General features: G+C 43.8%; 1 protein-coding gene across 1 annotated transcript in view; it reads left to right on the forward strand.

The window, feature by feature from the left end:
* LOC311246464 (aldehyde dehydrogenase, mitochondrial-like) overlaps window positions 1-22,382 on the forward strand; it is a 34,215-nt gene extending 11,833 nt beyond the window's left edge. Inside the window, exons 6-13 of the mRNA XM_084336618.1 lie at window positions 3,376-3,504; window positions 8,335-8,448; window positions 11,282-11,384; window positions 12,361-12,545; window positions 15,626-15,790; window positions 17,259-17,416; window positions 20,999-21,113; window positions 21,437-22,382. Of these exons, the coding sequence (XP_084192744.1) occupies window positions 3,376-3,504; window positions 8,335-8,448; window positions 11,282-11,384; window positions 12,361-12,545; window positions 15,626-15,790; window positions 17,259-17,416; window positions 20,999-21,113; window positions 21,437-21,469 (1,002 nt within the window). The 3' untranslated portion in view covers window positions 21,470-22,382. The remainder of the gene's footprint in view (window positions 1-3,375; window positions 3,505-8,334; window positions 8,449-11,281; window positions 11,385-12,360; window positions 12,546-15,625; window positions 15,791-17,258; window positions 17,417-20,998; window positions 21,114-21,436) is intronic.
* The last annotated feature ends 365 nt before the right edge of the window (window positions 22,383-22,747 follow it).

The raw sequence follows: 22,747 nt of genomic DNA on the forward strand, positions 1-22,747 counted from the left end.
ATGACAAAACGTTGTTTCTGTTTTTCTTTTTGACATACTTGCGGCACACGGAACAACTAATCGCTACAGCCCAGCATCATACTATAGCCAGTCTCTTGAAACACCGCTATCTCCAAACTACCACTCAACTTTCTTTAGGTGGTCCCGCTCTCGCTGCCACGGTGGGTTTTCTTTTTAGTGGTCGGCTTACTCTTTCCATAGTTCGACATATTTGTAACCCATTTAATGTTATTAACACTTTAATCGCCGAAAACGCTGGAACTCGTCTTTCCCCGCCATGCTCATTCTGCCGAAGACGCCGTAACTCGTCTTTGATATCAATATTTCAAAAATCTGTGATCGAAATCATATTTCTCCTCCGGGGACCTGAGATATACTGCTGATCTCCACTCAACTCTTAACGGTTCAAGAGCGCCATCTGGTGGCTGATCGGCAGATCGCCAAAACGGCAAACCGGAAACAGGAAACTGGTGCTCATCCAAATTCGGTCCGACCACTCGCTATAGCTCCCGGGACTCCATCTTGACACACTGGATAATCGATTGCTCACCCTAACTCAATAAACAACATGATTTGGACGTATATACTATTATACAACCTGGAAATGGATCCGGTATTTCTCCATCCCATAATAGAAAAGATTCTGTTCCACGCTCATCCCCCAACGACGCGAGGAAGCCACGGTGATCATATGACCCACACTAGATGAATGATATAACGTTGCCCACGGAATTATAAACGACCCCCCCCGCCCATCCGGTCAACATCAGATGATGAGTAGTAACTTCTAGAAGTACCTCCAGTTGAAATCTTTTATCTGGCACCGATCGCTACCAAACTGTATTTGATCATCAATATAATGCATTTGGGATTATAAATCAAGTTCTGGAGAAAGCTGCAGAAAACGATAAAAACACTTATACGTTTAGACCATATTTTAGTATGAATATGTGAATGAAAAAGTATAACGTTGCTACACCCTGAACAATAGATATAGGACATTGAATGGGCCATAATAATGTCAATTTAGCAATACAATTTAAAAAGTTATAGCCCTGCAAAGAAGGGGAACTTCTCCATAGACAAATAGAGATGGCGAGGGATGGTAAATTATGAATTTAACCATGGCGATCAAAGTGTTAAGCTAACGTTAGCTAATTGTTATAATGGCTAACGATGGGCAGTCAGGACAGAAGAGTAGCAGATGTCGGTAAACAAGCCACAGGGCCCATCTATCGTAAGACCAAAACACACTGCAGTTTTTATTTTACATGACTATTTTGTTAGACAGACCACGAAAGCGAGAGATTGAAGGCTAATCTTAACCAATCTAAAATCGGCATTAAAGGTAAGAACGTCAAGCTCACGTTTGATTGGTTAGAATGGTCACTGTCAACTCACAAGGCACATACTGAGTGTACAAACTAGCGAATGTACATGTGGGAGGAGGTCACACCAGAACAATTATTTGCACAATCACAAATGCTCCCGAGTCCCAATTATATTTTGAGGTCGCACAGACTAAATTTCGGGAGCATATGCGACCAAAGCGGTCACAATTTCAAGCCCTGATTATGCAGAATCACACACAGGCTACAGATTTTATTATGTCCCACAGACATACCCAACACTTAACCTCTTAACACTTTCAGCGCCAGAGGTCTCTGTGGGCCGTGTGGCAAGAATGCCAGAGCTTTAATGAATGGGGATACATGCCGGTGTTTGCAGGGCTAAAACTATATATAACTATACCCGTTAATATTATGTTCTCTCTGCAATTAGACTGCCCCTCATTCATTCATCCCTATCTGCTATCTCTGAAAACAGTTCCCCGCGAACGCAGTCAGTGCACCCGATAACACTATATATAAACCATGCTGCATTCATTCGGAGAGAGACTTATTCCAAATGCTATATTTATAGGGTTTGACAATAATTACACTACTGTCGCTATTTTACAATGAACTATAATGAATTACGGGCCATACAGAACACGCCAGTGTTGACACTAATGCACGGAAGCTTATTTCCGCGTTGCAATATTCATATTCTACCACCGGGCGCCAGGAACGCACGGTCGAGGCTGTGCGTAAATATACGCACAAAGTCAAGCACAAGTTCAAATTGATAAGTCCCACACTTTGCTTAGAAATGACCGTACGCACGGGTTACGCACATATCTGTGCGTACGCAACGTTGATAAATGAGGGCCCTGATATTCTATAATCTATTCCTATCTCAAATTGCATGTGTCCGGATGGCAGAATTCAGTACAGTCTCTACAAAATCTCCTGTTTAATCATCTTTCCTTTATTCATTTGCTTTGATTTTTTTTGTACACGTGATCTCAAGAAGGTGCTCAATGATTTTTCATGTCTGGTCATTTTTAGCATGGTGTTATTCACCTTCAAAGATGAAAAGAGAAAAGATTATATTCTCGTTTCATCACAATTTACTCAAGCCTAGTAACACACAATATTTCTGACACTGGGAATACATTCCCTGAGATCCATAGATGTCCCTAGATACCAAGAACATGTAAATGGACTTGTAGAAGTGGAGCAATCTTCCATTTACTTGGGTATGTATTCTTTGGCGGATTTTCAGAAAATGGGGCTCGGGCTTAAGAGGTTAATGCTTATTGTCAGTCAATTTATAGTCTATTACCATTTGTAATAATAACATTACCTCCAGTCCGTCTGCAGCAGGTCTCTCCGCTCATGGAACGGCTGTCTGTATCAATAGTCTATGAGCGCTACGCAAAGTGGGTAACATGATGTTGGCACAGTTTGGAAATGTATAAACACAAACCTCTGTTTTTATCTTTTATATAACGCTAAGCTAGCTGTATTCCAACACAACAAACCTTTCATGGTTAAATGCTTCCACTCTCATGCTCCACAGCTTCCAGTGTTGTCTTCCTGCAAAAATGCACGCCTCGGGGAATTTCAGTGATAATTTTGGTGGACATATTTGGTGGTGACTAAATACAAAAATAAATGTAAAGAAATCGAGCACCCTCAAAAACCACTCTGTTGAAACGGCGAGTAATCGATTACTCTCCTAACCTTGACCTGAGCCCTGAAATGCCTAAATGTGTCTTCTAAAAGGGGGAGACTGGCTGGAGGATGGAGACAGTCAAACTCTGTCTGGTGAAACACTAAAGTCTACAAGTCTCATTGAGAGCATACTTACTTTTAACCTCGTCTCATGGTTTAAAAACAAAACAAAGCTCTCCAGGATAGTCATCAGGTTGTCGGATAGTCAACTTCTCTCTGGTCAGGTCGACCATTCAAAGGCCAGACACCTTTTTTGTTTTTTTAAAAATGTTACTTTTCTGTTTGTTATATTTATATAGTCTCTCTCTGTCTCTAGTGGAACTTCCCGCTCCTAATGCAGGCCTGGAAGCTCGGTCCTGCTCTGGCGACTGGTAACACAGTGGTGATGAAGGTGGCAGAACAGACTCCTCTTACTGCGCTGTACGTAGCCAGCCTGATTAAAGAGGTACGTACTACCTCTGCTCTTGGGAGAGACCCAACATCGCAGTCATTTATACACGCCCCTAAAACACATTATAAAACTCATCAAATGCTTTTTCTGTAAATATAAAAGAAATGCAACATTTAAATTAGTCCAAGTTTCATCAAAAGGTCTGATCGGGAAAAATCCGGTTTAAGATTAACCTTTTTCTTACCTAAAACTAAATTACTGAACTAATATAAAGATGAATATACATTTCTTTATATTTTCAAACCCCCAAACTGGGGGTGTAGTGCACGTTCATGCACGCGCACATGTATGCGCTTATGCGTGTGCCCTAGGCGTTTCCATTAGGATGGGGTTATTTCAGTGTTCGGCACACCTACCAAGTGTACCTTTCAACACCATGGAAAGCTCCTCAAGCTAGCATCATAGGCTAGCAACAGCCTTGACAACAACACGCATACAGACAATGGTCCTCATTCTCGAACATGTTTGTAAGTGCCTTGGTAAATATCTTAACAACATCTTATAACAGATTTAGGGAAATCCTCCTCAACGTCTCCGTAACTCGTCAAAATCTTTGCAACTGGATTCCCATGAATGAAATACGTCACTCATTCTTAAACTGAAATGCACGTTCTCGTTCATGCATTTGCATACAGACGAGCCCCGCCAGCAGAGGTTTGGCTTTGCCATCCACCATGCTGATCCATTCAACGGGTAGCGCGGAAGCAATTTGCGACTGATCTCAAAATGAGATTAGATTAAAATGTATTGTTATTATACAGCACAAGTACAATACACCATGGAAAATTTTATTACCCAAACTTCCACCCAAATTTATACAAATTAGGCAATACAAGAAAATTAATATGATCAATTTATTAATTGCTTTCAGTCAATTGGGACCGGTACCAAATCATTTAGAAACCTCAAGACTCCTGGAATTTCTTGCACTTGGAACTTACAAAGATTATCGATAACCATGCGCCTTTCAAAAACCATGAAGGTTAAGGGCATTCATCTTCCTTGGGTCACATCTGATTTAATTCATATATTCAAGCAGAGAGAGATGAGGCCTGGGCCTCATTTCGCAGGACAAAAGGTCCTGAGGAATGGGAAAATACAGATTGTTGAGAAATAAAAGTAAAACTATGACTAATTACTATAAAGATTCTCTCACTCAGGATTAAAAAAAATCCTAAACAATTAACAAATGCACAGGGCGGCTACGTGGCGTAGTGGGCAAGGCGCTCGCCACGAATGCGGAGACGCTGGGCTCGCCTGTTCGAGCCCAGCGCTCCACATTACTTTCAGTTTAGCTGGTCGTTCATACTAATACACATTGGCCGTATTAGGGGGTGGGAAACTGATGGGTGGGGATCGGGCGTTGTGGACAGCGACTCCTACAGGTCGGTTGGTGCGCCTGTGCAGTAGAATCAGGAAGTGTCGGGGGCAGCGTGAGCCTCCCACGCGTTACTCCTCGCCACTGAGAGATCGAGCTGCGCAGGTGAAAAGATGCGACTGCTGTTACCTCAAGTACCGGAGGGGACTTGTGCTATGTATGACTTTGTCCACATTGCAGCCGGCTTGTGGGAGGCAAGAAACGGCGTTCGTGACAGGGGAGGGTTGAATTGGATGATACGAAATTGGGATGGGAGAAAAATATAGAAAACGGGAGAAAAAGTGGATAAAAAAAAACGAACAAATGGACCAGATAAAACTTCGTAACAATCTGCTAAAAGTAAATAACACAATATTACACTATCCTCTTTCCGTTGCTCAAGCTTTTAACCATAATTTCTCCTCTGTCTGTACTCAACACCTGATTATTTAATACACCACCTTGTCACAGCTCCTTCTACTTCAGGAAAATCACACCAATTGAAGTTCTTTACCACTAATGATCTCAAAGTGAGCAGCAGCCCTGGGTTAGATGGCATTGAAGACACATTTCTCATCCACTCTGTGATCTTTTTAATTAGTCTTTATCTACTTATGAAATACCCTCAATTTGGAAATGCTCACGTATCACTCCGTTGCACAAAACCGGCAGTGAATTGAATCCTAACAACTACAGACTATTTCTATAATCTGCTCTATAGCAAAGATTTTTGAAAAATTTATCTACAAACAACTGTCCGACTATCTCACCAAATAGAATATTTTATCTCCTTACCAGTCCGGTTATCGTTCAGATCACTTAAAACTCACAAATCAGTTTTTCAGTGATTATATGCATCTGATAACGGCAAAATTACAGGAGCATTCTTTATTGATTTAACGAAAACGTTTGATCTAGTCGATCACTAGCTTCTCGGACAAACTGTATTCTATTGGTCTTTCCCGTAATGCTCTACTGTGGTTTAACTCCTACCTACATAACAGAAAACATTGTGTTGCAATACAAGGTAACAACTCAAGTTTAACTGTGCAGCAACGAGGTGTGCCGCAAGGCTCAACTTTAGGTCCACTTTTGTTTTCTATTTTCATCAATGACCTTTTAATTTTTTTCTGAATGTAGTGTTCAACTCTACGCATGTAGTGTTCAACTATACGCAGAGTAAATTTTACATCAAACTTCAATGGTCTTCAATTCTGGCTTGCAGCTAACAAATTAATCCTAAACAAACCTATGCAATGCTCTTTGGTACTTCTCAGAATATTAAATCTTAAAACAAAAAATCTACCTTATAATATTACTGTCATGACGGTACATCACTGCGTAGAGTTGAACACTTCAAATACCTTGGTGTATGGCTTGATCAACAACTATCTTTCAAATGTCATATATAGATAACATCATGAGGAAAATTTACTTTAGCATGGGTGTTCTTAGAAATAGTTTTACATTTACGGTCAGAAAAAAAACTAATCTCACAACTAGGGCCGACCTTCGAATTTTTTTTTTGGAATTCGAAGCTTCGGGGCCGAGATTCGATTTTAATTCGAAGCTTCGAGATAAATTCTTTTTTTATGTTGTGGGACTTGTACAGCACTTTGTCTAAGATTTAAACTTTACAGCACTGACGAAGTTGAACAAACAAAACACTTCATGAAATATTGTAAGCCGTCATTTGAGGCTTTATAAAAGCAGCACAATGAACACAAATCCGAGTCCGACCTCATCTTAAATAACAAACACCATTGCTTGTTGTAGTTAACAAAGAGAGGCAGAGTTGATTATCAAAGAAAAAAAATCTATTTTTATATCGAATTTGATTTTCATATTCGAATCCGATGCCCATCGAACGAAGCTTCGAAGTATTTAAGACAGCCCTACTCACAACTCACACTACCCATAATGGACTATGCTGATATAGTATATATGATTGCAGCCAAAACTACCCTTGTTCCGCTTAACACCATTTACAATCGTATATGCAGATTTGTTCTTGGCTATTCATATTGTATGAAAATCTCAACTTTCCTTCTCCCACAATAAGAAGACCACAACATTGGTTACAGTTTATTTTTAAATGCATTTACTTTAATTATCCTCAATACCTTAAACAGTAGTACCTTTCACTTCTAATTGTCAACTTTGTCATTGTACTCGACAAAACACCTTTAAATCGGCTGGTAAAAAATATTTCATGTTTAAAGCTCCATCCGACTGGAACAATCTACCTGTCCACATCCGTTCAATATTATCTTTTAAATTGTTTAAAACTACGGTGAGACTATCTGCTTATTCTTTGGACATTAAGAGATGGATTAACCATTGCTGGTGTTGCAGTTCATGTTGTTGTTGACATGTTGTTGTTGACATGTTACTGTTGTATGCTTTTTATTTTTGTATTTTCTTGGCTGGCATTGCTTACTCTGTTTTTTTTTTGTCTTGTTTGATATTTGTTGTTTGTTTTTGTTATATAAGATAGTCAAATAACTCTGTATTTTGTCTTTGCGGACCCCCTTGAAAACGAGAGTTTCATCTCAAGGGGTTATTCCCAATAAAGGGGTTATTCCCAATAAAGAAATTTCAATATCCAACCAGAGTGGATAAATAAATGCTCCATAAATACATGCATGGAGAAACTGCTTAGTGAGGCAGCCTCAGCGCGCAAGCACACACGTACTGTATGTGCTAAATGAATCATTCCAGCAAAGTAGGCTTCTATTATTCTAATGACTTGTTTTATTAGATATTATAGTAGTAAGTCCTACTGTAGAACATGACATATTAGCATGACATCTCATTTAGTAATGCCAATACTGACAACTGTGCAATGGGCTCTTGACAAGCGCACAGTCCTTCATTATTGCGGCTGGGTAGCGCAGTGGACTAAGCATTTGCCTACCACCGCAGAGACTCTGGGATCGAATCCAGCTGCCAGCGGTACCTCCGGCTTGGTCAGTCTACTAACACATTTGGCAGTGTTAGCGGGTGGGAAGCCGGTGGGTTATGTGTCCTGGTCGTTGTAAACTGCGAGTCCTACTGGTCGGTCAGGGAGGGGATCTGGGGGAAATGGCGTCAACCTCTGCACGCGTTACGTTCCCCCAGTGAAACTCCTCGCTGTCTGGTGAATAGAAGCGGCTGGTGACTCCACATGTAGTGGACTAAATTGGGATGGGTGAAAAATACAGAGCCAAAAGATAAATGAGATGTCATGCTAATGTCATGTTCTACAGTAGGACTTACTACTATAATACCTAATAAAACGGGTGTTACCTTGCTGCTGTTGTTACTACAGAGAGGCACACAATCATCTTTTTCTTGTACTTTAATATAATCAGAGCCCCAGCATTTCTTTTGACATGTAATTATTTGTATAATTGAAATAAACGCATTATTTTGACGACCCTAGTATATGCATTTGTTGTGTGTGTGTATATGTGTGTATATTATAGGTAGGCTTCCCAGAGGGGGTTGTAAACATCCTGGCTGGCATGGGGCCAACAGCAGGTGCTGCCATCGCTGGACACATGGATGTCGACAAGGTGGCTTTCACAGGCTCTACTGAGGTAGGACACACGCATGCATGTATGTACGTATATAACCCACTGCTGAAAAGGGATGACTGCAATGTCACCTGGTGGTCACATTTGATCAGGTTATACTAGTAAAGTGTAATTAGCCACTAGTCCATAAAGCATCTCATATATATATATATATATTAGAGGTGTAACGGTACATGTATTAATAATAACTTTATTTGTATAGCACTTTTCATACAGAGGTTGCAGTTCAAAGTGCTTCACAACAGCAAAAAATACAGGCATAAGCGAGCATAAAAGGATAGACAGGTAGAATCACAGTGTTTCACATTAGGATCTAGCATCCCAATAGGCTCTCCGCTTACAGTTTTCAGTAACACAAATAGTAAAAATAGTTTAAAATGATTCAGTTTAAAAATAGTCAAAAAATTATAAAATAGAACGGACATAAAAAATACAGGCATGAGCGAGCATAGCAAGATATGGCAAATCAGTGTTTCATATTAGGATCTAGCATCCTAATAGGCTCTCTATTCAGTAATACTCCTGTAATTCATGAACAAATAATCAGTGTTTCACATTTGGATCTAGCAAATAATAAGAATAAAATGATTCAGTTTAAAAATAGTCATAAATAATCAGTGTTTCACATTTGGATCTAGCAAATAATAAGAATAGAATGATTCAGTTTAAAAATAGTCATCAGTAAGAAGTAAAAAGTGCAATAACCGACACATGAATTTGATAGGCAGTGTAAAAGAGTAGGCAGGGTAAGAATAAATACAAGTTGTGTCAGGATATCCCTGATGTTTCCTCTTGCCACTAGGTGGTAGCAGATATCTATCAGTGAAATGCCTGAGCAAAGAGAGAGGTTTTAAGCTGTCTTTTAAAGATGTCTAGCGAGTTGGCTTCCCTGATGTTTTGGGGTAGTTTGTTCCATAGTTTTGGGGCATAGTTGATAAAGGCTGCATTACCGATCCTCTTTTGACTGCTTCTGGGAGCCTCTAGTAGTCCAGCAGCTGATGATCGTAGTGTTCTTGCTGGTGTGTAATTTATTAGAGTGTTGGCGATGTAGCTAGGTCCCTGTCCATTTAGAGCTTTGTATGTAAGGAGAAGGACCTTAAAGTCAATTCTAAATGTTACAGGAAGCCAGTGTAAAGCGGCTAGGACTGGACTAATGTGCTCTCTCCTTTTGGTTCTAGTTAGCAGTCGGGCTGCAGAGTTTTGGATTAGCTGAAGCCTCTCTGTGGTTTTCTTAGGGAGACCTGTGAAAAGTGCATTACAGTAGTCTAACCGGCTAGATATGAATGCATGAATTAGCTTCTCAGCATCGTTCTGATTAATAAATGGTCGTACTTTTGCTATATTTCTGAGATGGAAGAACGATGTTTTCGTCACTTTGCTAATATGAGAATTGAAGTTCAGTTCTGAATCTATGATAACCCCAAGACTAGTGACCTCAGATTTGATCCAAGGGGTTAGTCCCCCCAGGTTCTTTATTAATGTTTCTTTTTTAGTTTTGGAGCCGATAATTAGAATTTCAGTTTTGTTCTCGTTTAGTTTCAGGAAGTTCTTACTCATCCATTTATTTATTGCCAGTAAGCAGTCTGTAATGGAGCTAATCGCTGTATCATTTGGTTCAGCAGATATGTACAGTTGTGTATCATCCGCATAGCTATGGAAATCTACATTATGTTCTCTGATGATATCACCCAGCGGTAACATGTAAAGGGAGAAGAGTAAAGGACCTAAGCAACTCCCTTGTGCAACTCCATAGTTGTTGTCGTATATATCAGACATGTGATCTCCTAGTTTAACATAGAATTTCCTCCCTCTGATGTATGTTTTAAACCAGCCCAGCACATGGTCTGAGAAACCGACATGGTTTTCAAGACGATCGATTAGAATATCGTGATCGATTGTATCAAATGCTGCACTGAGATCTAACAGGATAAGGATGGAGATCTTATTCTCGTCAGAGTTTAGTCTGAGGTCACTGATTATTTTGGTGAGTGCAGTTTCAGTGCTATGATATTTTCTGAATCCTGACTGAAATTCTTCTAAGATGTTGTTTTCTTCAAGAAAGGAATTTATTTGAACTGAAACTATCTTTTCAAGTACTTTACTAATGAATGGTAGGTTGGATATTGGACGATAATTTGCCATTTCATTACTATCCAAGTTAGGTTTTTTTAGTAATGGCTTTACAACTGCTGTTTTAAAGGCATCCGGGAAAATACCAGTCCTAATGGAAGTGTTTATGATATCTAGCACAGGGCTTGAAACACTATTAAATACCCGTTTGAAGAAAGCTGTAGGTATAGGGTCAATGTCTGAGGTGGAGGAGTTACATTCTGAGACAGTTTTGCAGAGTACATCTAATGTGATGCATGTGAAACTTCTCATGGTTACATTGCACGGTTTGCCGCAATCAACTTTATTTCCATCATGAGTAAATATATATATACGCAAACATACTTTTGCTGATCCGGGCCCTGTTCCTTGTACCTGGCTAACTGAGTTAGCCGGATAATTTTCAGCATAGCTTGACTGAAGCCAGACCTTTCCGTTCCCCGACGTGCGATTCTTTAAATCACCATGGTAACAGATAAGAAAGTTTGAACCTGCTCCAGAGCAGGGTTTAGTTCAGTTAGCTCGATAACCTGCACAGACTGAAGCTGTTGTAGTACAAAATGAGATCCCTGACCTTTTCTGGGATATGGTGCCTCTTCCACCAGCTTGTGGGGTATAGACCCATAGGTGTTTGCGAGGTCCAGCTATAGACAGTCCTATTTATTCTTTTTAGTTTCACATTCTTCTAGACTGGACAACATGAAAACATGTGTGTTTCTGTGTGTAGGTTGGTCATCTCATCCAGAACGCTTCAGGCAACAGTAATCTGAAGAGAGTGACTCTTGAGCTCGGAGGAAAGAGTCCCAATATCATCTTGTCTGATGCCAACAGTATGTTCTGTCTCTGTTACCTGATGTCTGTTTCCTGATGTATCTGTTCCGGCTGTTACCTCATGGCTCTGTTCTGTCTGTTACCTGAGGTCTCTGTTCTGTCTGTTACCTGATGTCTCTGTTCTGTCTGTTACCTGATGTCCCTCTTCTGTCTGTTACCTAATGTCCCTCTTCTGTATGTTACCTGAGGTCTCTGTTCCGTCTTTTACCTCATGGCTCTGTTCTGTCTGTTACCTGAGGTCTCTGTTCTGTCTGTTACCTGAGGTCTCTGTTCTGTCTGTTACCTGAGGTCTCTGTTCTGTCTGTTACCTGAGGTCTCTGTTCTGTCTGTTACCTCATGGCTCTGTTCTGTCTGTTACCTGAGGTCTCTGTTCTGTCTGTTACCTGAGGTCTCTGTTCCGTCTTTTACCTCATGGCTCTGTTCTGTCTGTTACCTGAGGTCTCTGTTCCGTCTTTTACCTCATGGCTCTGTTCTGTCTGTTACCTGAGGTCTCTGTTCCGTCTTTTACCTCATGGCTCTGTTCCGTCTGTTACCTGAGGTCTCTGTTCTGTCTGTTACCTGAGGTCTCTGTTCCGTCTTTTACCTCATGGCTCTGTTCTGTCTGTTACCTGAGGTCTCTGTTCTGTCTGTTACCTGAGGTCTCTGTTCTGTCTGTTACCTGAGGTCTCTGTTCTGTCTGTTACCTGAGGTCTCTGTTCTGTCTGTTACCTGAGGTCTCTGTTCTGTCTGTTACCTGAGGTCTCTGTTCTGTCTGTTACCTGAGGTCCCTCTTCTGTATGTTACCTGATGTCCCTCTTCTGTATGTTACCTGAGGTCTCTGTTCTGTCTGTTACCTGAGGTCTCTGTTCCGTCTGTTACCTGGGGTCCTTGCTGTGTTTGTGCATACTGTACATTTTATTTTGGATTTATTAGATGGGCAAAGTCATCACAGTGTCTGTATAGTAACGTGTCTCACCTCTCTCTCCCTCTCTGTAGTGGAGGAAGCGGTGGAGCAGAGTCACTTTGCTCTATTCTTTAATCAGGGCCAGTGCTGCTGCGCTGGGTCTCGGACCTACGTCCAAGCAGACATCTATGATGAGTTTCTGGAGCGCAGCGCAGAGCGAGCCAGGAGACGGGTGGTGGGCGACCCCTTTAATCTGGAGACTGAGCAGGGACCCCAGGTAACACACACACACAGCAGGACCCCAGGTAACACACACACGCAGCAGGGGCCCCAGGTAACACACACAGCAGGGCCCCAGGTAACACACACACAGCAGGGCCCCAGGTAACACACACACAGCAGGACCCCAGGTAACACACACGCAGCAGGACCCCAGGTAACACACACGCAGCAGGGGCCCCAGGTAACACACACAGCAGGGCCCCAGGTAACACACACACAGCAGGGGCCCCAGGTAACACACACACGCAGCAGGGGCCCCAGGTAACACATACACAGCAGGGCCCCAGGTAACACGCACACAGCAGGGGCCCCAGGTAACACACACACACAGCAGGGCCCCCAGGTAACACACACGCAGCAGGGGCCCCAGGTAACACACACAGCAGGGCCCCCAGGTAACACACACACACACACACAGCAGGGCCCCCAGGTAACACACACACACACACACACAGCAGGGCCCCCAGGTAACACACACACACACAGCAGGGCCCCCAGGTAACACACACACGCAGCAGGGGCCCCAGGTAACACACACACGCAGCAGGGCCCCCAGGTAACACACACACACAGCAGGGACCCAGGTAACACACACACAGCAGGGACCCCAGGTAACACACACACAGCAGGGCCCCCAGGTAACACACACACAGCAGGGACCCCAGGTAACACACACACACAGCAGGGACCCCAGGTAACACACACACACACAGCAGGGACCCCGGTAACACACACACACAGCAGGGCCCCAGGTAACACACAGCAGGGACCCCAGGTAACACACACACAGCAGGGACCCCAGGTAACACACACACAGCAGGGCCCCAGTTAACACACACACACACAGCAGGGCCCCAGTTAACACACACACACACAGCAGGGACCCCAGGTAACACACACACAGCAGGGACCCCAGGTAACACACACACAGCAGGGCCCCAGTTAACACACACACACACAGCAGGGACCCCAGGTAACACACACACAGCAGGGCCCCAGTTAACACACACACACACAGCAGGGCCCCCAGGTAACACACACACAGCAGGGCCCCCAGGTAACACACACACACACACATGCAGGGCCCCCAGGTAACACACACACACATGCAGGGCCCCCAGGTAACACACACACATGCAGGGCCCCCAGGTAACACACACACAGCAGGGCCCCCAGGTAACACACACACACAGCAGGGGCCCCAGGTAACACACACAGCAGGGACCCCAGGTAACACACACAGCAGGGCCCCAGGTAACACACACAGCAGGGCCCCCAGGTAACACACACACACACAGCAGGGCCCCAGGTAACACACACACAGCAGGGCCCCCAGGTAACACACACACAGCAGGGCCCCCAGGTAACACACACACACACAGCAGGGCCCCAGGTAACACACACACAGCAGGGCCCCAGGTAACACACACAGCAGGGCCCCAGGTAACACACACAGCAGGGCCCCAGGTAACACACACAGCAGGGGCCCCAGGTAACACACACACACCAGGGGCCCCAGGTAACACACACACCAGGGGCCCCAGGTAACACACACAGCAGGGGCCCCAGGTAACACACACAGCAGGGGCCCCAGGTAACACACACAGCAGGGGCCCCAGGTAACACACACCAGGGCCCCAGGTAACACACACACAGCAGGGGCCCCAGGTAACACACACCAGGGCCCCAGGTAACACACACCAGGGCCCCAGGTAACACACACACACAGCAGGGCCCCAGGTAACACACACAGCAGGGGCCCCAGGTAACACACACAGCAGGGGCCCCAGGTAACACACACACAGCAGGGCCCCAGGTAACACACACACAGCAGGGGCCCAGGTAACACACACACAGCAGGGCCCCCAGGTAACACACACACACAGCAGGGCCCCCAGGTAACACACACACAGCAGGGCCCCCAGGTAACACACACACAGCAGGGCCCCCAGGTAACACATACACAGCAGGGCCCCCAGGTAACACACACACAGCAGGGCCCCCAGGTAACACACACACAGCAGGGCCCCCAGGTAACACACACACAGCAGGGCCCCCAGGTAACACACACACAGCAGGGCCCCCAGGTAACACACACACAGCAGGGCCCCCAGGTAACACACACACAGCAGGGACCCCAGGTAACACACACACAGCAGGGACCCCCAGGTAACACACACACCAGGTAACACACACACACAACAGGTAACACACACACACACACACACACACACACACAACAGGTAACACACGCACAACAGGTAACACACACACACACACACACACACACAACGGGTAACACACACACACAGCAGGGCCCCAGGTAACACACACACACACACAACAGGTAACACACACAGCAGGGACCCCAGGTAACACACACAGCAGGGACCCCAGGTAACACACACACAGCAGGGCCCCAGGTAACACACACACAGCAGGGCCCCAGGTAACACACACAGCAGGGCCCCAGGTAACACACACACAGCAGGGCCCCAGGTAACACACACAGCAGGGCCCCCAGGTAACACACACACAGCAGGGCCCCAGGTAACACACACACACAGCAGGGCCCCAGGTAACACACACACAGCAGGGCCCCAGGTAACACACACAGCAGGGCCCCAGGTAACACACACATAGCAGGGCCCCCAGGTAACACACACACAGCAGGGACCCCAGGTAACACACACACACAGCAGGGCCCCCAGGTAACACACACACACAGCAGGGCCCCCAGGTAACACACACACCAGGTAACACACACACAACAGGTAACACACACACACACACACACACACACACAACAGGTAACACACACACACACAACAGGTAACACACACACACACACACACACACACACAACGGGTAACACACACACACACAGCAGGGCCCCAGGTAACACACACACAGCAGGGCCCCAGGTAACACACACACACAACAGGTAACACACACACAGCAGGGACCCCAGGTAACACACACACAGCAGGGACCCAGGTAACACACACTTGGTGTTAACTTTATCCTAATAACTGAGTGTTGATGAAGAGTAGTTTAACTCTTTATGGTCTACAGGTTGATGAAGAACAGTTTAAGAAGATCCTGGGGTACATCAGCAGTGGGAAGAAGGAAGGGGCAAGGCTTATGTGTGGAGGGGGTGTGGCTGCTGACAGAGGCTACTTCATCCAACCAACCGTGTTCGGTGACGTTCAGGACAATATGACCATCGCCAGGGAGGAGGTAGGTTACCATAGCAACTGCTCCATAACTAACTCAACTGAATCACTGTCTGAATAGATGTTTATGACATGTAAATTAAATAGACGTTGATGTATAAATAAATATTAATGACATGCAAATGGTTATCAATGATACATTGGAGTGATATGCAACTTTTTCAGTGGCCTGTCGGGACATTTATTATATATCTGGTCAAAACCATGTGCCAATACCAGAGCAAAGATCATAGTTATCATATGAAACTAGACATCTGGAGGAAACTGACCAGAGATTCCATGCTAGGTTACCAGGTAGGTAATGAAATTGTGCTTCAAGGTTTATTTAATTTAATTTAATATGACAATGAAACAGAGGGTTCGATATTGGCGTAGATGGGACAGCTGGCCCCCTCTGATCGACACCAGAATGGCCAGCAGGCGGCAGAGACAAAATATGGGCAGGCAAGGGGAGCTGAACGCATGAGATGAGGGGCGTGACCCCAACATTGTGCTGGGGTATGGCAAGCCTCCTATCTGACCTGGATGGAAGAGTCGGTGTGTGTATACATGAGAACACGCCTGTAAGAGATGGCAGAGGGGCAAAGGTGGAACATGAATAGAGTATGAAGAGCTTGAAATCTCTATGAATGATGAGATGACCCGAGTGTAAGATTAGCCTGTAATGTGGATAATTAGTGATGTTGAAACCAACTGAAATGAGAATACGTCGATGGGGGAGGGATTCCCAGGGCCGTGCTTAAATTAAAAGGGGGGTGAAAATGTTAGAATATGATGCCACATTAGGGAGTGGCTGTGAGGAACAGAACGAGTCGATGGGTACAGGACTGCAGCATTGTGAGGAGTGTCTGCTAGGGCTGTCTTAAATACTTCGAAGCTTCGTTCGATGGGCATGGGATTCGAATATGAAAAAAAAAATATTAAAAAAATGAATATGAATTATTATATATATATTTTTTTGCTAAATCAACTCTGCCTCTCTTTGTTAACTACAACAAGCAATGCTGTTTGTTATTTAAGATGAGGTCGTACTTGGCACTGACAGATTTGTGTTCATTGTCCTGCTTTTATAAAGCCTCAAATGACTGCTTACAATATGTCATGAAAGCAAAGTGTTTAAAAAGGTTTAAACTTTACAGCACTGACAAAGTTGAACAAGTCTCACAACAGTAAAAAAAAAATATAAAAAAAAATCTTTTATTTCGAAGCTTCGAATTAAAATCTAATCTCTGCTTCGAATTCCCAAAAAAAATATCGAAGGTCAGCCCTAGTGTCTGCATTGCGCACCTAGACTGGGAGGAGCAGGTAGACGGGAGGAGCAGGGAGTTGTTCCTCCCGAAATTTAAATTTTATTAATGTAATGCCAGGTCCATGCAGTTTAGTGTTGACGAAGATGTATGGACTTCTTTGTTTTGTCTTGGAGTTCCATAAATTGAGTTTACCTGTAAAGCTGAGTGTCTTTCTCTCTCTAGATCTTTGGTCCAGTGATGCAGATTCTGAAGTTTAAAACATTGGAGGAGGTACTGGAGCGAGCGAACGATACTAAATACGGTCTGGCAGCAGCAGTTTTTACGAAAGACATTGACAAAGCTCACTACCTCTCCCATGGGCTCCGCGCCGGCACTGTGTGGTAGGACCTTCAACAGCATCTTTCACCTACTGTACTCATCTTTCACCTACTGTAGACTCATCTTTCACCTACTGTAGACTCATCTTTCACCTACTGTAGACTCATCTTTCACCTACTGTAGACGCATCTTTCACCTACTGTAAACACAGCATCTTTCACCTATGTAGACTCATCTCTGCACAAGGCGCATCTCTGCTAAACACAAGGCGCATCTCTGCTAAACACAAGGCGCATCTCTGCTAAACACAAGGCGCATCTCTGCTAAACACAAGGCGCATCTCTGCTAAACACAAGGCGCATCTCTGCTAAACACAAGGCGCATCTCTGCTAAACACAAGGCGCATCTCTGCTAAACACAAGGCGCATCTCTGCTAAACACAAGGCGCATCTCAGCTAAACACAAGACGCTGAGCTAATTGTGGACTTTTATTTTGAAACTTCTACTCAATAAATTGCCACTTTTATGTGACTGTAAAGGGTTAAAGTAAGTCTTACTTTACTTTGTGTATATATATAGAGAGATATATACACACGCATGGATGTAAATACTCTCAAATTACAATCTGGTCCATACATATATTGCACACATTTTGGCTCTGTACACCACCACAGTGGACTTGAAATGAAACAATTGAGTGTGTATATATATATATGATGCGTGTTCTCAGGATTAACTGTTATGATGCGTGTTCTCAGGATTAACTGTTATGATTAGGGATGCCCCGATCACGTTTTTTGCCACCGATACCGATCACCGATCGTCGTGAGCCATATCAGCCGATACCGATCCGATACCGATCGTTTTTGATTAAAAAGAAATTAAAAATTATTTTATATAACGTTTTTTTTTTTTTTTTTCATAAAATATATATATTATATAATTAGACTTGTACTTGTATTATCTGCGAGACATCGCCACCACGCAACAAGTCAAAATGCTCGCTATCTGCAAACAGCTCCACTGTCTGTGTGTACTCTAGTAGCCCTAGCTCCAAAAAGGATTCTCCGGCGCTGCAGCGGGACCCTATTGCCTTGGTAACGTTATGCTTTGGTCATTTCACATTCAGCAAGCCCTCAGCTCGAATACGCATTCAATCAATGTTATAAGACATTGATATCAGGAGCTATCTGTAGCTACTGCTAGCCGGCTAGATGACGTTAAGACAACTATTTAGTTCAATCGGACATTTCGTTTTGAACCGTGAACTAACGTCAGCTAACGCAAGCTAACGCAAGCTAACGGAGATATCAACATGGGCTACTAGACTTCCTGGGGCATTTGTTGATATCCGGAGCTATCAGTAGCTAGCTGGCTAAATACCGTTAGACAATGCCTACTAAAAGTGAATAGTTGACTGGGTAATTTTGTTTAAACAGTAACGATAGCTAGGTAGCTAACGTTAGCTCAGGTCGAATGCACTATCTAGACTCAGCAGAGGAGGTCCGCCTCCTCTGTGTTTACAAACTCTACACGGGTACGGGCGGGGCTAGGGAGGAGGAGCAGTTTGCAGGTCCTGTGCGTCTGAGACAAGCAAGTGAGATATCCACTTGATCAGTTTCCGCGATCGGCGAATATGACAAATTATCGGAATTCCCCGATCGCATATTTATACTGATTATCGGCCGATAACGATCGGGGGCCGATCGATCGGGGCATCCCTAGTTATGATGCGTGTTCTCAGGATGAACTGTTATGATGCGTGTTCTCAGGATTAACTGTTATGATGCGTGTTCTCAGGATGAACTGTTATGACAGATGAATGTTCTCAGGATTCATTTATGCGTGTTCTCAGGATTAACTGTTATGATGCGTGTTCTCAGGATTAACTGTTATGATGCATGTTCTCAGGATTAACTGTTATGATGCGTGTTCTCAGGATTAACTGTTATGATGTGTGTTCTCAGGATTAACTGTTATGATGTGTGTTCTCAGGATTAACTGTTATGATGTGTGTAACTGAGGGGTACAATTCCCTGACTGTATTACTAGATATGATACTTACTACCACTACCTTTGTACTTAATATTCGGCCACCCAGTACACGGCATAAATATATTATGATGAACACTGTCACGTAGATGAAACGGATCCAACACAAATGTACGAATTAGAAATAGGTCTTTATTTCTACACAGCGATGGTGTGTAGAGCAAGCACTTAATCAAATCAATCACATTTATGAATGGGAATTAGTATGCACTTTTATGGCAAGAGTATTCGTCGGTATATCAATAGAGAATGTCCAATCTCTGAAGGCGCAGGTGGTACATATACGACCTGGAATAGTTTAAGGAATAACAGCAATGATACTTTAATGATTATATACTGGATACACTAGGGGGGGTTAATCCGGTCGCTTGTAAGCCGACAGGAGTAGGAGGTGGGGGGGGGGGGGGGTAGAATCCGGCTGCCTCATCCGGCCAAGGGTATCCCAGGTGAACCCACTGTAGTGCCGTTCAATGCGCCGGCGATCCTTGGACCACAGATGAAAGCAGGTGGACTCTTTGTGGGCCGGCGTCATCCGGTCCACGGAGGAGAGACGTGAAGCGACCTCGTCTTGCAGAGCGTCTCCTCACCTTGCGTCCTCTCCGGGGGGGGGGGGGGGGGGGTTCCAACACACGGCAGTGTCGGGGGTCTTTATCCATGGAATAATCAAAGTATACAAAGCATAATCCGTGCCTGGGAAGGCGGGCTGTCGTCGGTAGAATAATCCGGTATACAGGTCCACTCGCTCGTCGGCTCTGGGGCTCCTCGGGTGCAGCTTCACGTGGGGTCAACCACCCTGGATAAGCAGCCAGTTCTCTGCCCGAAACGATGGGGTACTGACTACGGTAGTATTCTCATCGCACGAAGCACTATATATTAACAGACTATTATTAGCTTAATAGACTACGTCCAACTCGACGATATAGTGCCAAATATGACTATTCAAATATTAATATACACGATATCTCAATACCGATGGTAGGCGAACTTGGCCTTACTCCCACACGTGGCGTCGCGGGGAGGCTTTACGTCTGTGACTCTATTGGAGGGTAAGAAACTGGACTGAAAATAAAGTCCTACTTTAGTAGCGCAGTATATATACGCACTATGAACAAATAGTCCCATTAGTGGTGCGGTAGTCAGATTCCTACGCGGAACTAGGACTTGTTCGTACATGTGGAGCGGTACGTTTGAACTGGGTCTGAGGGGTATGGCAGCCTGGCACCAAGGTCTCGACCAATAGTAGAATGGAGACTATTATGGGATGTTCAGTAGGCTAGAATGGATATTCAATGCATATTGTACAAGGAATATACAAGGGATATCAGGGAATATTAGAGAATATACAAATACAATTAAATATATATATATAAATAAATATATATATTCGGTTTAATCTGGCCCTTCACAACAATGTGTGTTCTCAGGATTAACTGTTATGATGGGTGTTCTCAGGATTAACTGTTATGATGTGTGTTCTCAGGATTAACTGTTATGATGTGTGTTCTCAGGATTAATTGCTATGATGGGTGTTCTCAGGATTAATTGCTATGATGTGTGTTCTCAGGATTAACTGCTATGATGTGTGTTCTCAGGATTAATTGCTATGATGTGTTCGGGGCTCAGGCTCCATTCGGAGGCTACAAGTATTCAGGAAATGGCAGAGAGCTGGGAGAGTACGGCCTAGAGAACTACACCGAAGTTAAAACTGTAAGAATTCATGTTTTTCTACAATACCACAAACCTCTGTACTGAAAAGACTGTACTTCGTCTTCTACTAAACCATCACTGTACTGCTACTGAACCATCAAAGTTAAGATACTGAAAAGACTGTACTGCTACTAAACCATCAAAGTTAAGATGCTGAACCTCTGTACTGAAAAGACTGTACTGCTACTGAACCATCATACAGTTAAGATACTGAAAAGACTGTACTGCTACTGAACCATCATACAGTTAAGATACTGAACCTCCGTATTGCAGAGGATGGCAGATGTGAATATGCTCACGTCCAGTCTTCTCTTCCCCATCAGGTGACCATCAAGGTGCCTCAGAAGAACTCCTAGATTCCACCCCTGACTCCTGGCTAGAGGCTTGTAGTCCAGGAAGTAGCTGTGAGAAGGACCGTCTTCAGATGGAGCAGAGGCTTCATGCCTTCATTCACACGTTCACACACGGAAACACAAAGTGATTTAACGTCTCAGGCCTGATGTGTTGGTGACCGTCTGAACAGAATCTAACTGGAATCTGATTCTTCTGTTCAGACTGTCTGATCCCATCTGGACCAAGGGGTTAAATGATATTTTCATTTATATTGATCAAGAGTATTTTTCTATTATCATACTGATTGATTCTGACAAGTCTTGGTCAGTTGAACCACTGCAAATCTACAGACGACCAGCTCACTTAAGAGTCCAGCAGACTTGGTCAGAATTGATCACTGAGATGCCAGACTATAGGGTGAAAATAAATGTAAAATGTGTTAATAATTAATAAAAAAAAAATATATATATATATATTTGTCTGGTAATGACATTACTGTTGCCGTCATCTGCTCTAGGAGGGAGGGGTCAGTGATGTCACAGCCAGTGGGAGATGAGAGTACAACATGGTGGCTTTCATCCCCTCACCTCTAGTCTGCTGAACCAACATTAACCTCCACAATGTCATGAAGATTTCTGTTGAGTTCTGAACTGTCAAATTAAGGAAATTCTGTGATTGGTTGATGGTTTAAAGAAACATTTATGTATTGAAATTATATCAAACGTCTACATCTCTATTAGTTTGGTTCATTAACATTCCTATCATTCAATTTAGCTTGGATCTTCTGAAAAACATCTTGGGGGAACTTATTTACTAAAAGTCTATAAAATACCCCTTTAAACGTCCATCCCCCCTCCCTCTGAGATTCATGTCTGTCCGTCCCTCCCTCTGTCCATCCCCCCCTGCCTCTGAGATTCATGCTAGTCTTTTTTTTATGCCGACCTGTGAACTTTGTGATAAAGTATTTTGGGTAATAATAAATGCACACTGCTGCATCTTGGCGTCTCTGGTCTTCTGTCTCCCAACCTTAGTCCTGTTGAGAACAGAAACGGCTTTTAGCCTGTTTACTATCACATTTACATTAGAATGTAAAATTTGTTATTTTCACTCTTGTCATATTCGATTCAACATATCGGCCCCCAGAAAATATACGTACTGTTGACACTTTGAGAAGTTGGACCATTTCAACAACGTCCGGGAGTGTTTGACAAATAGGTGGTTTTGTTGGTTGCAAAGTGACATGATGTACCAATGCACCCGGGGGACCTTGGTTGTGGGGAAAGTGACGAATGTGTCAACCG

This window comes from Notolepis coatsorum, assembly GCF_963971535.1.
Source record: "Notolepis coatsorum genome assembly, chromosome: 2".
Lineage (NCBI taxonomy): Eukaryota > Metazoa > Chordata > Actinopteri > Aulopiformes > Paralepididae > Notolepis > Notolepis coatsorum.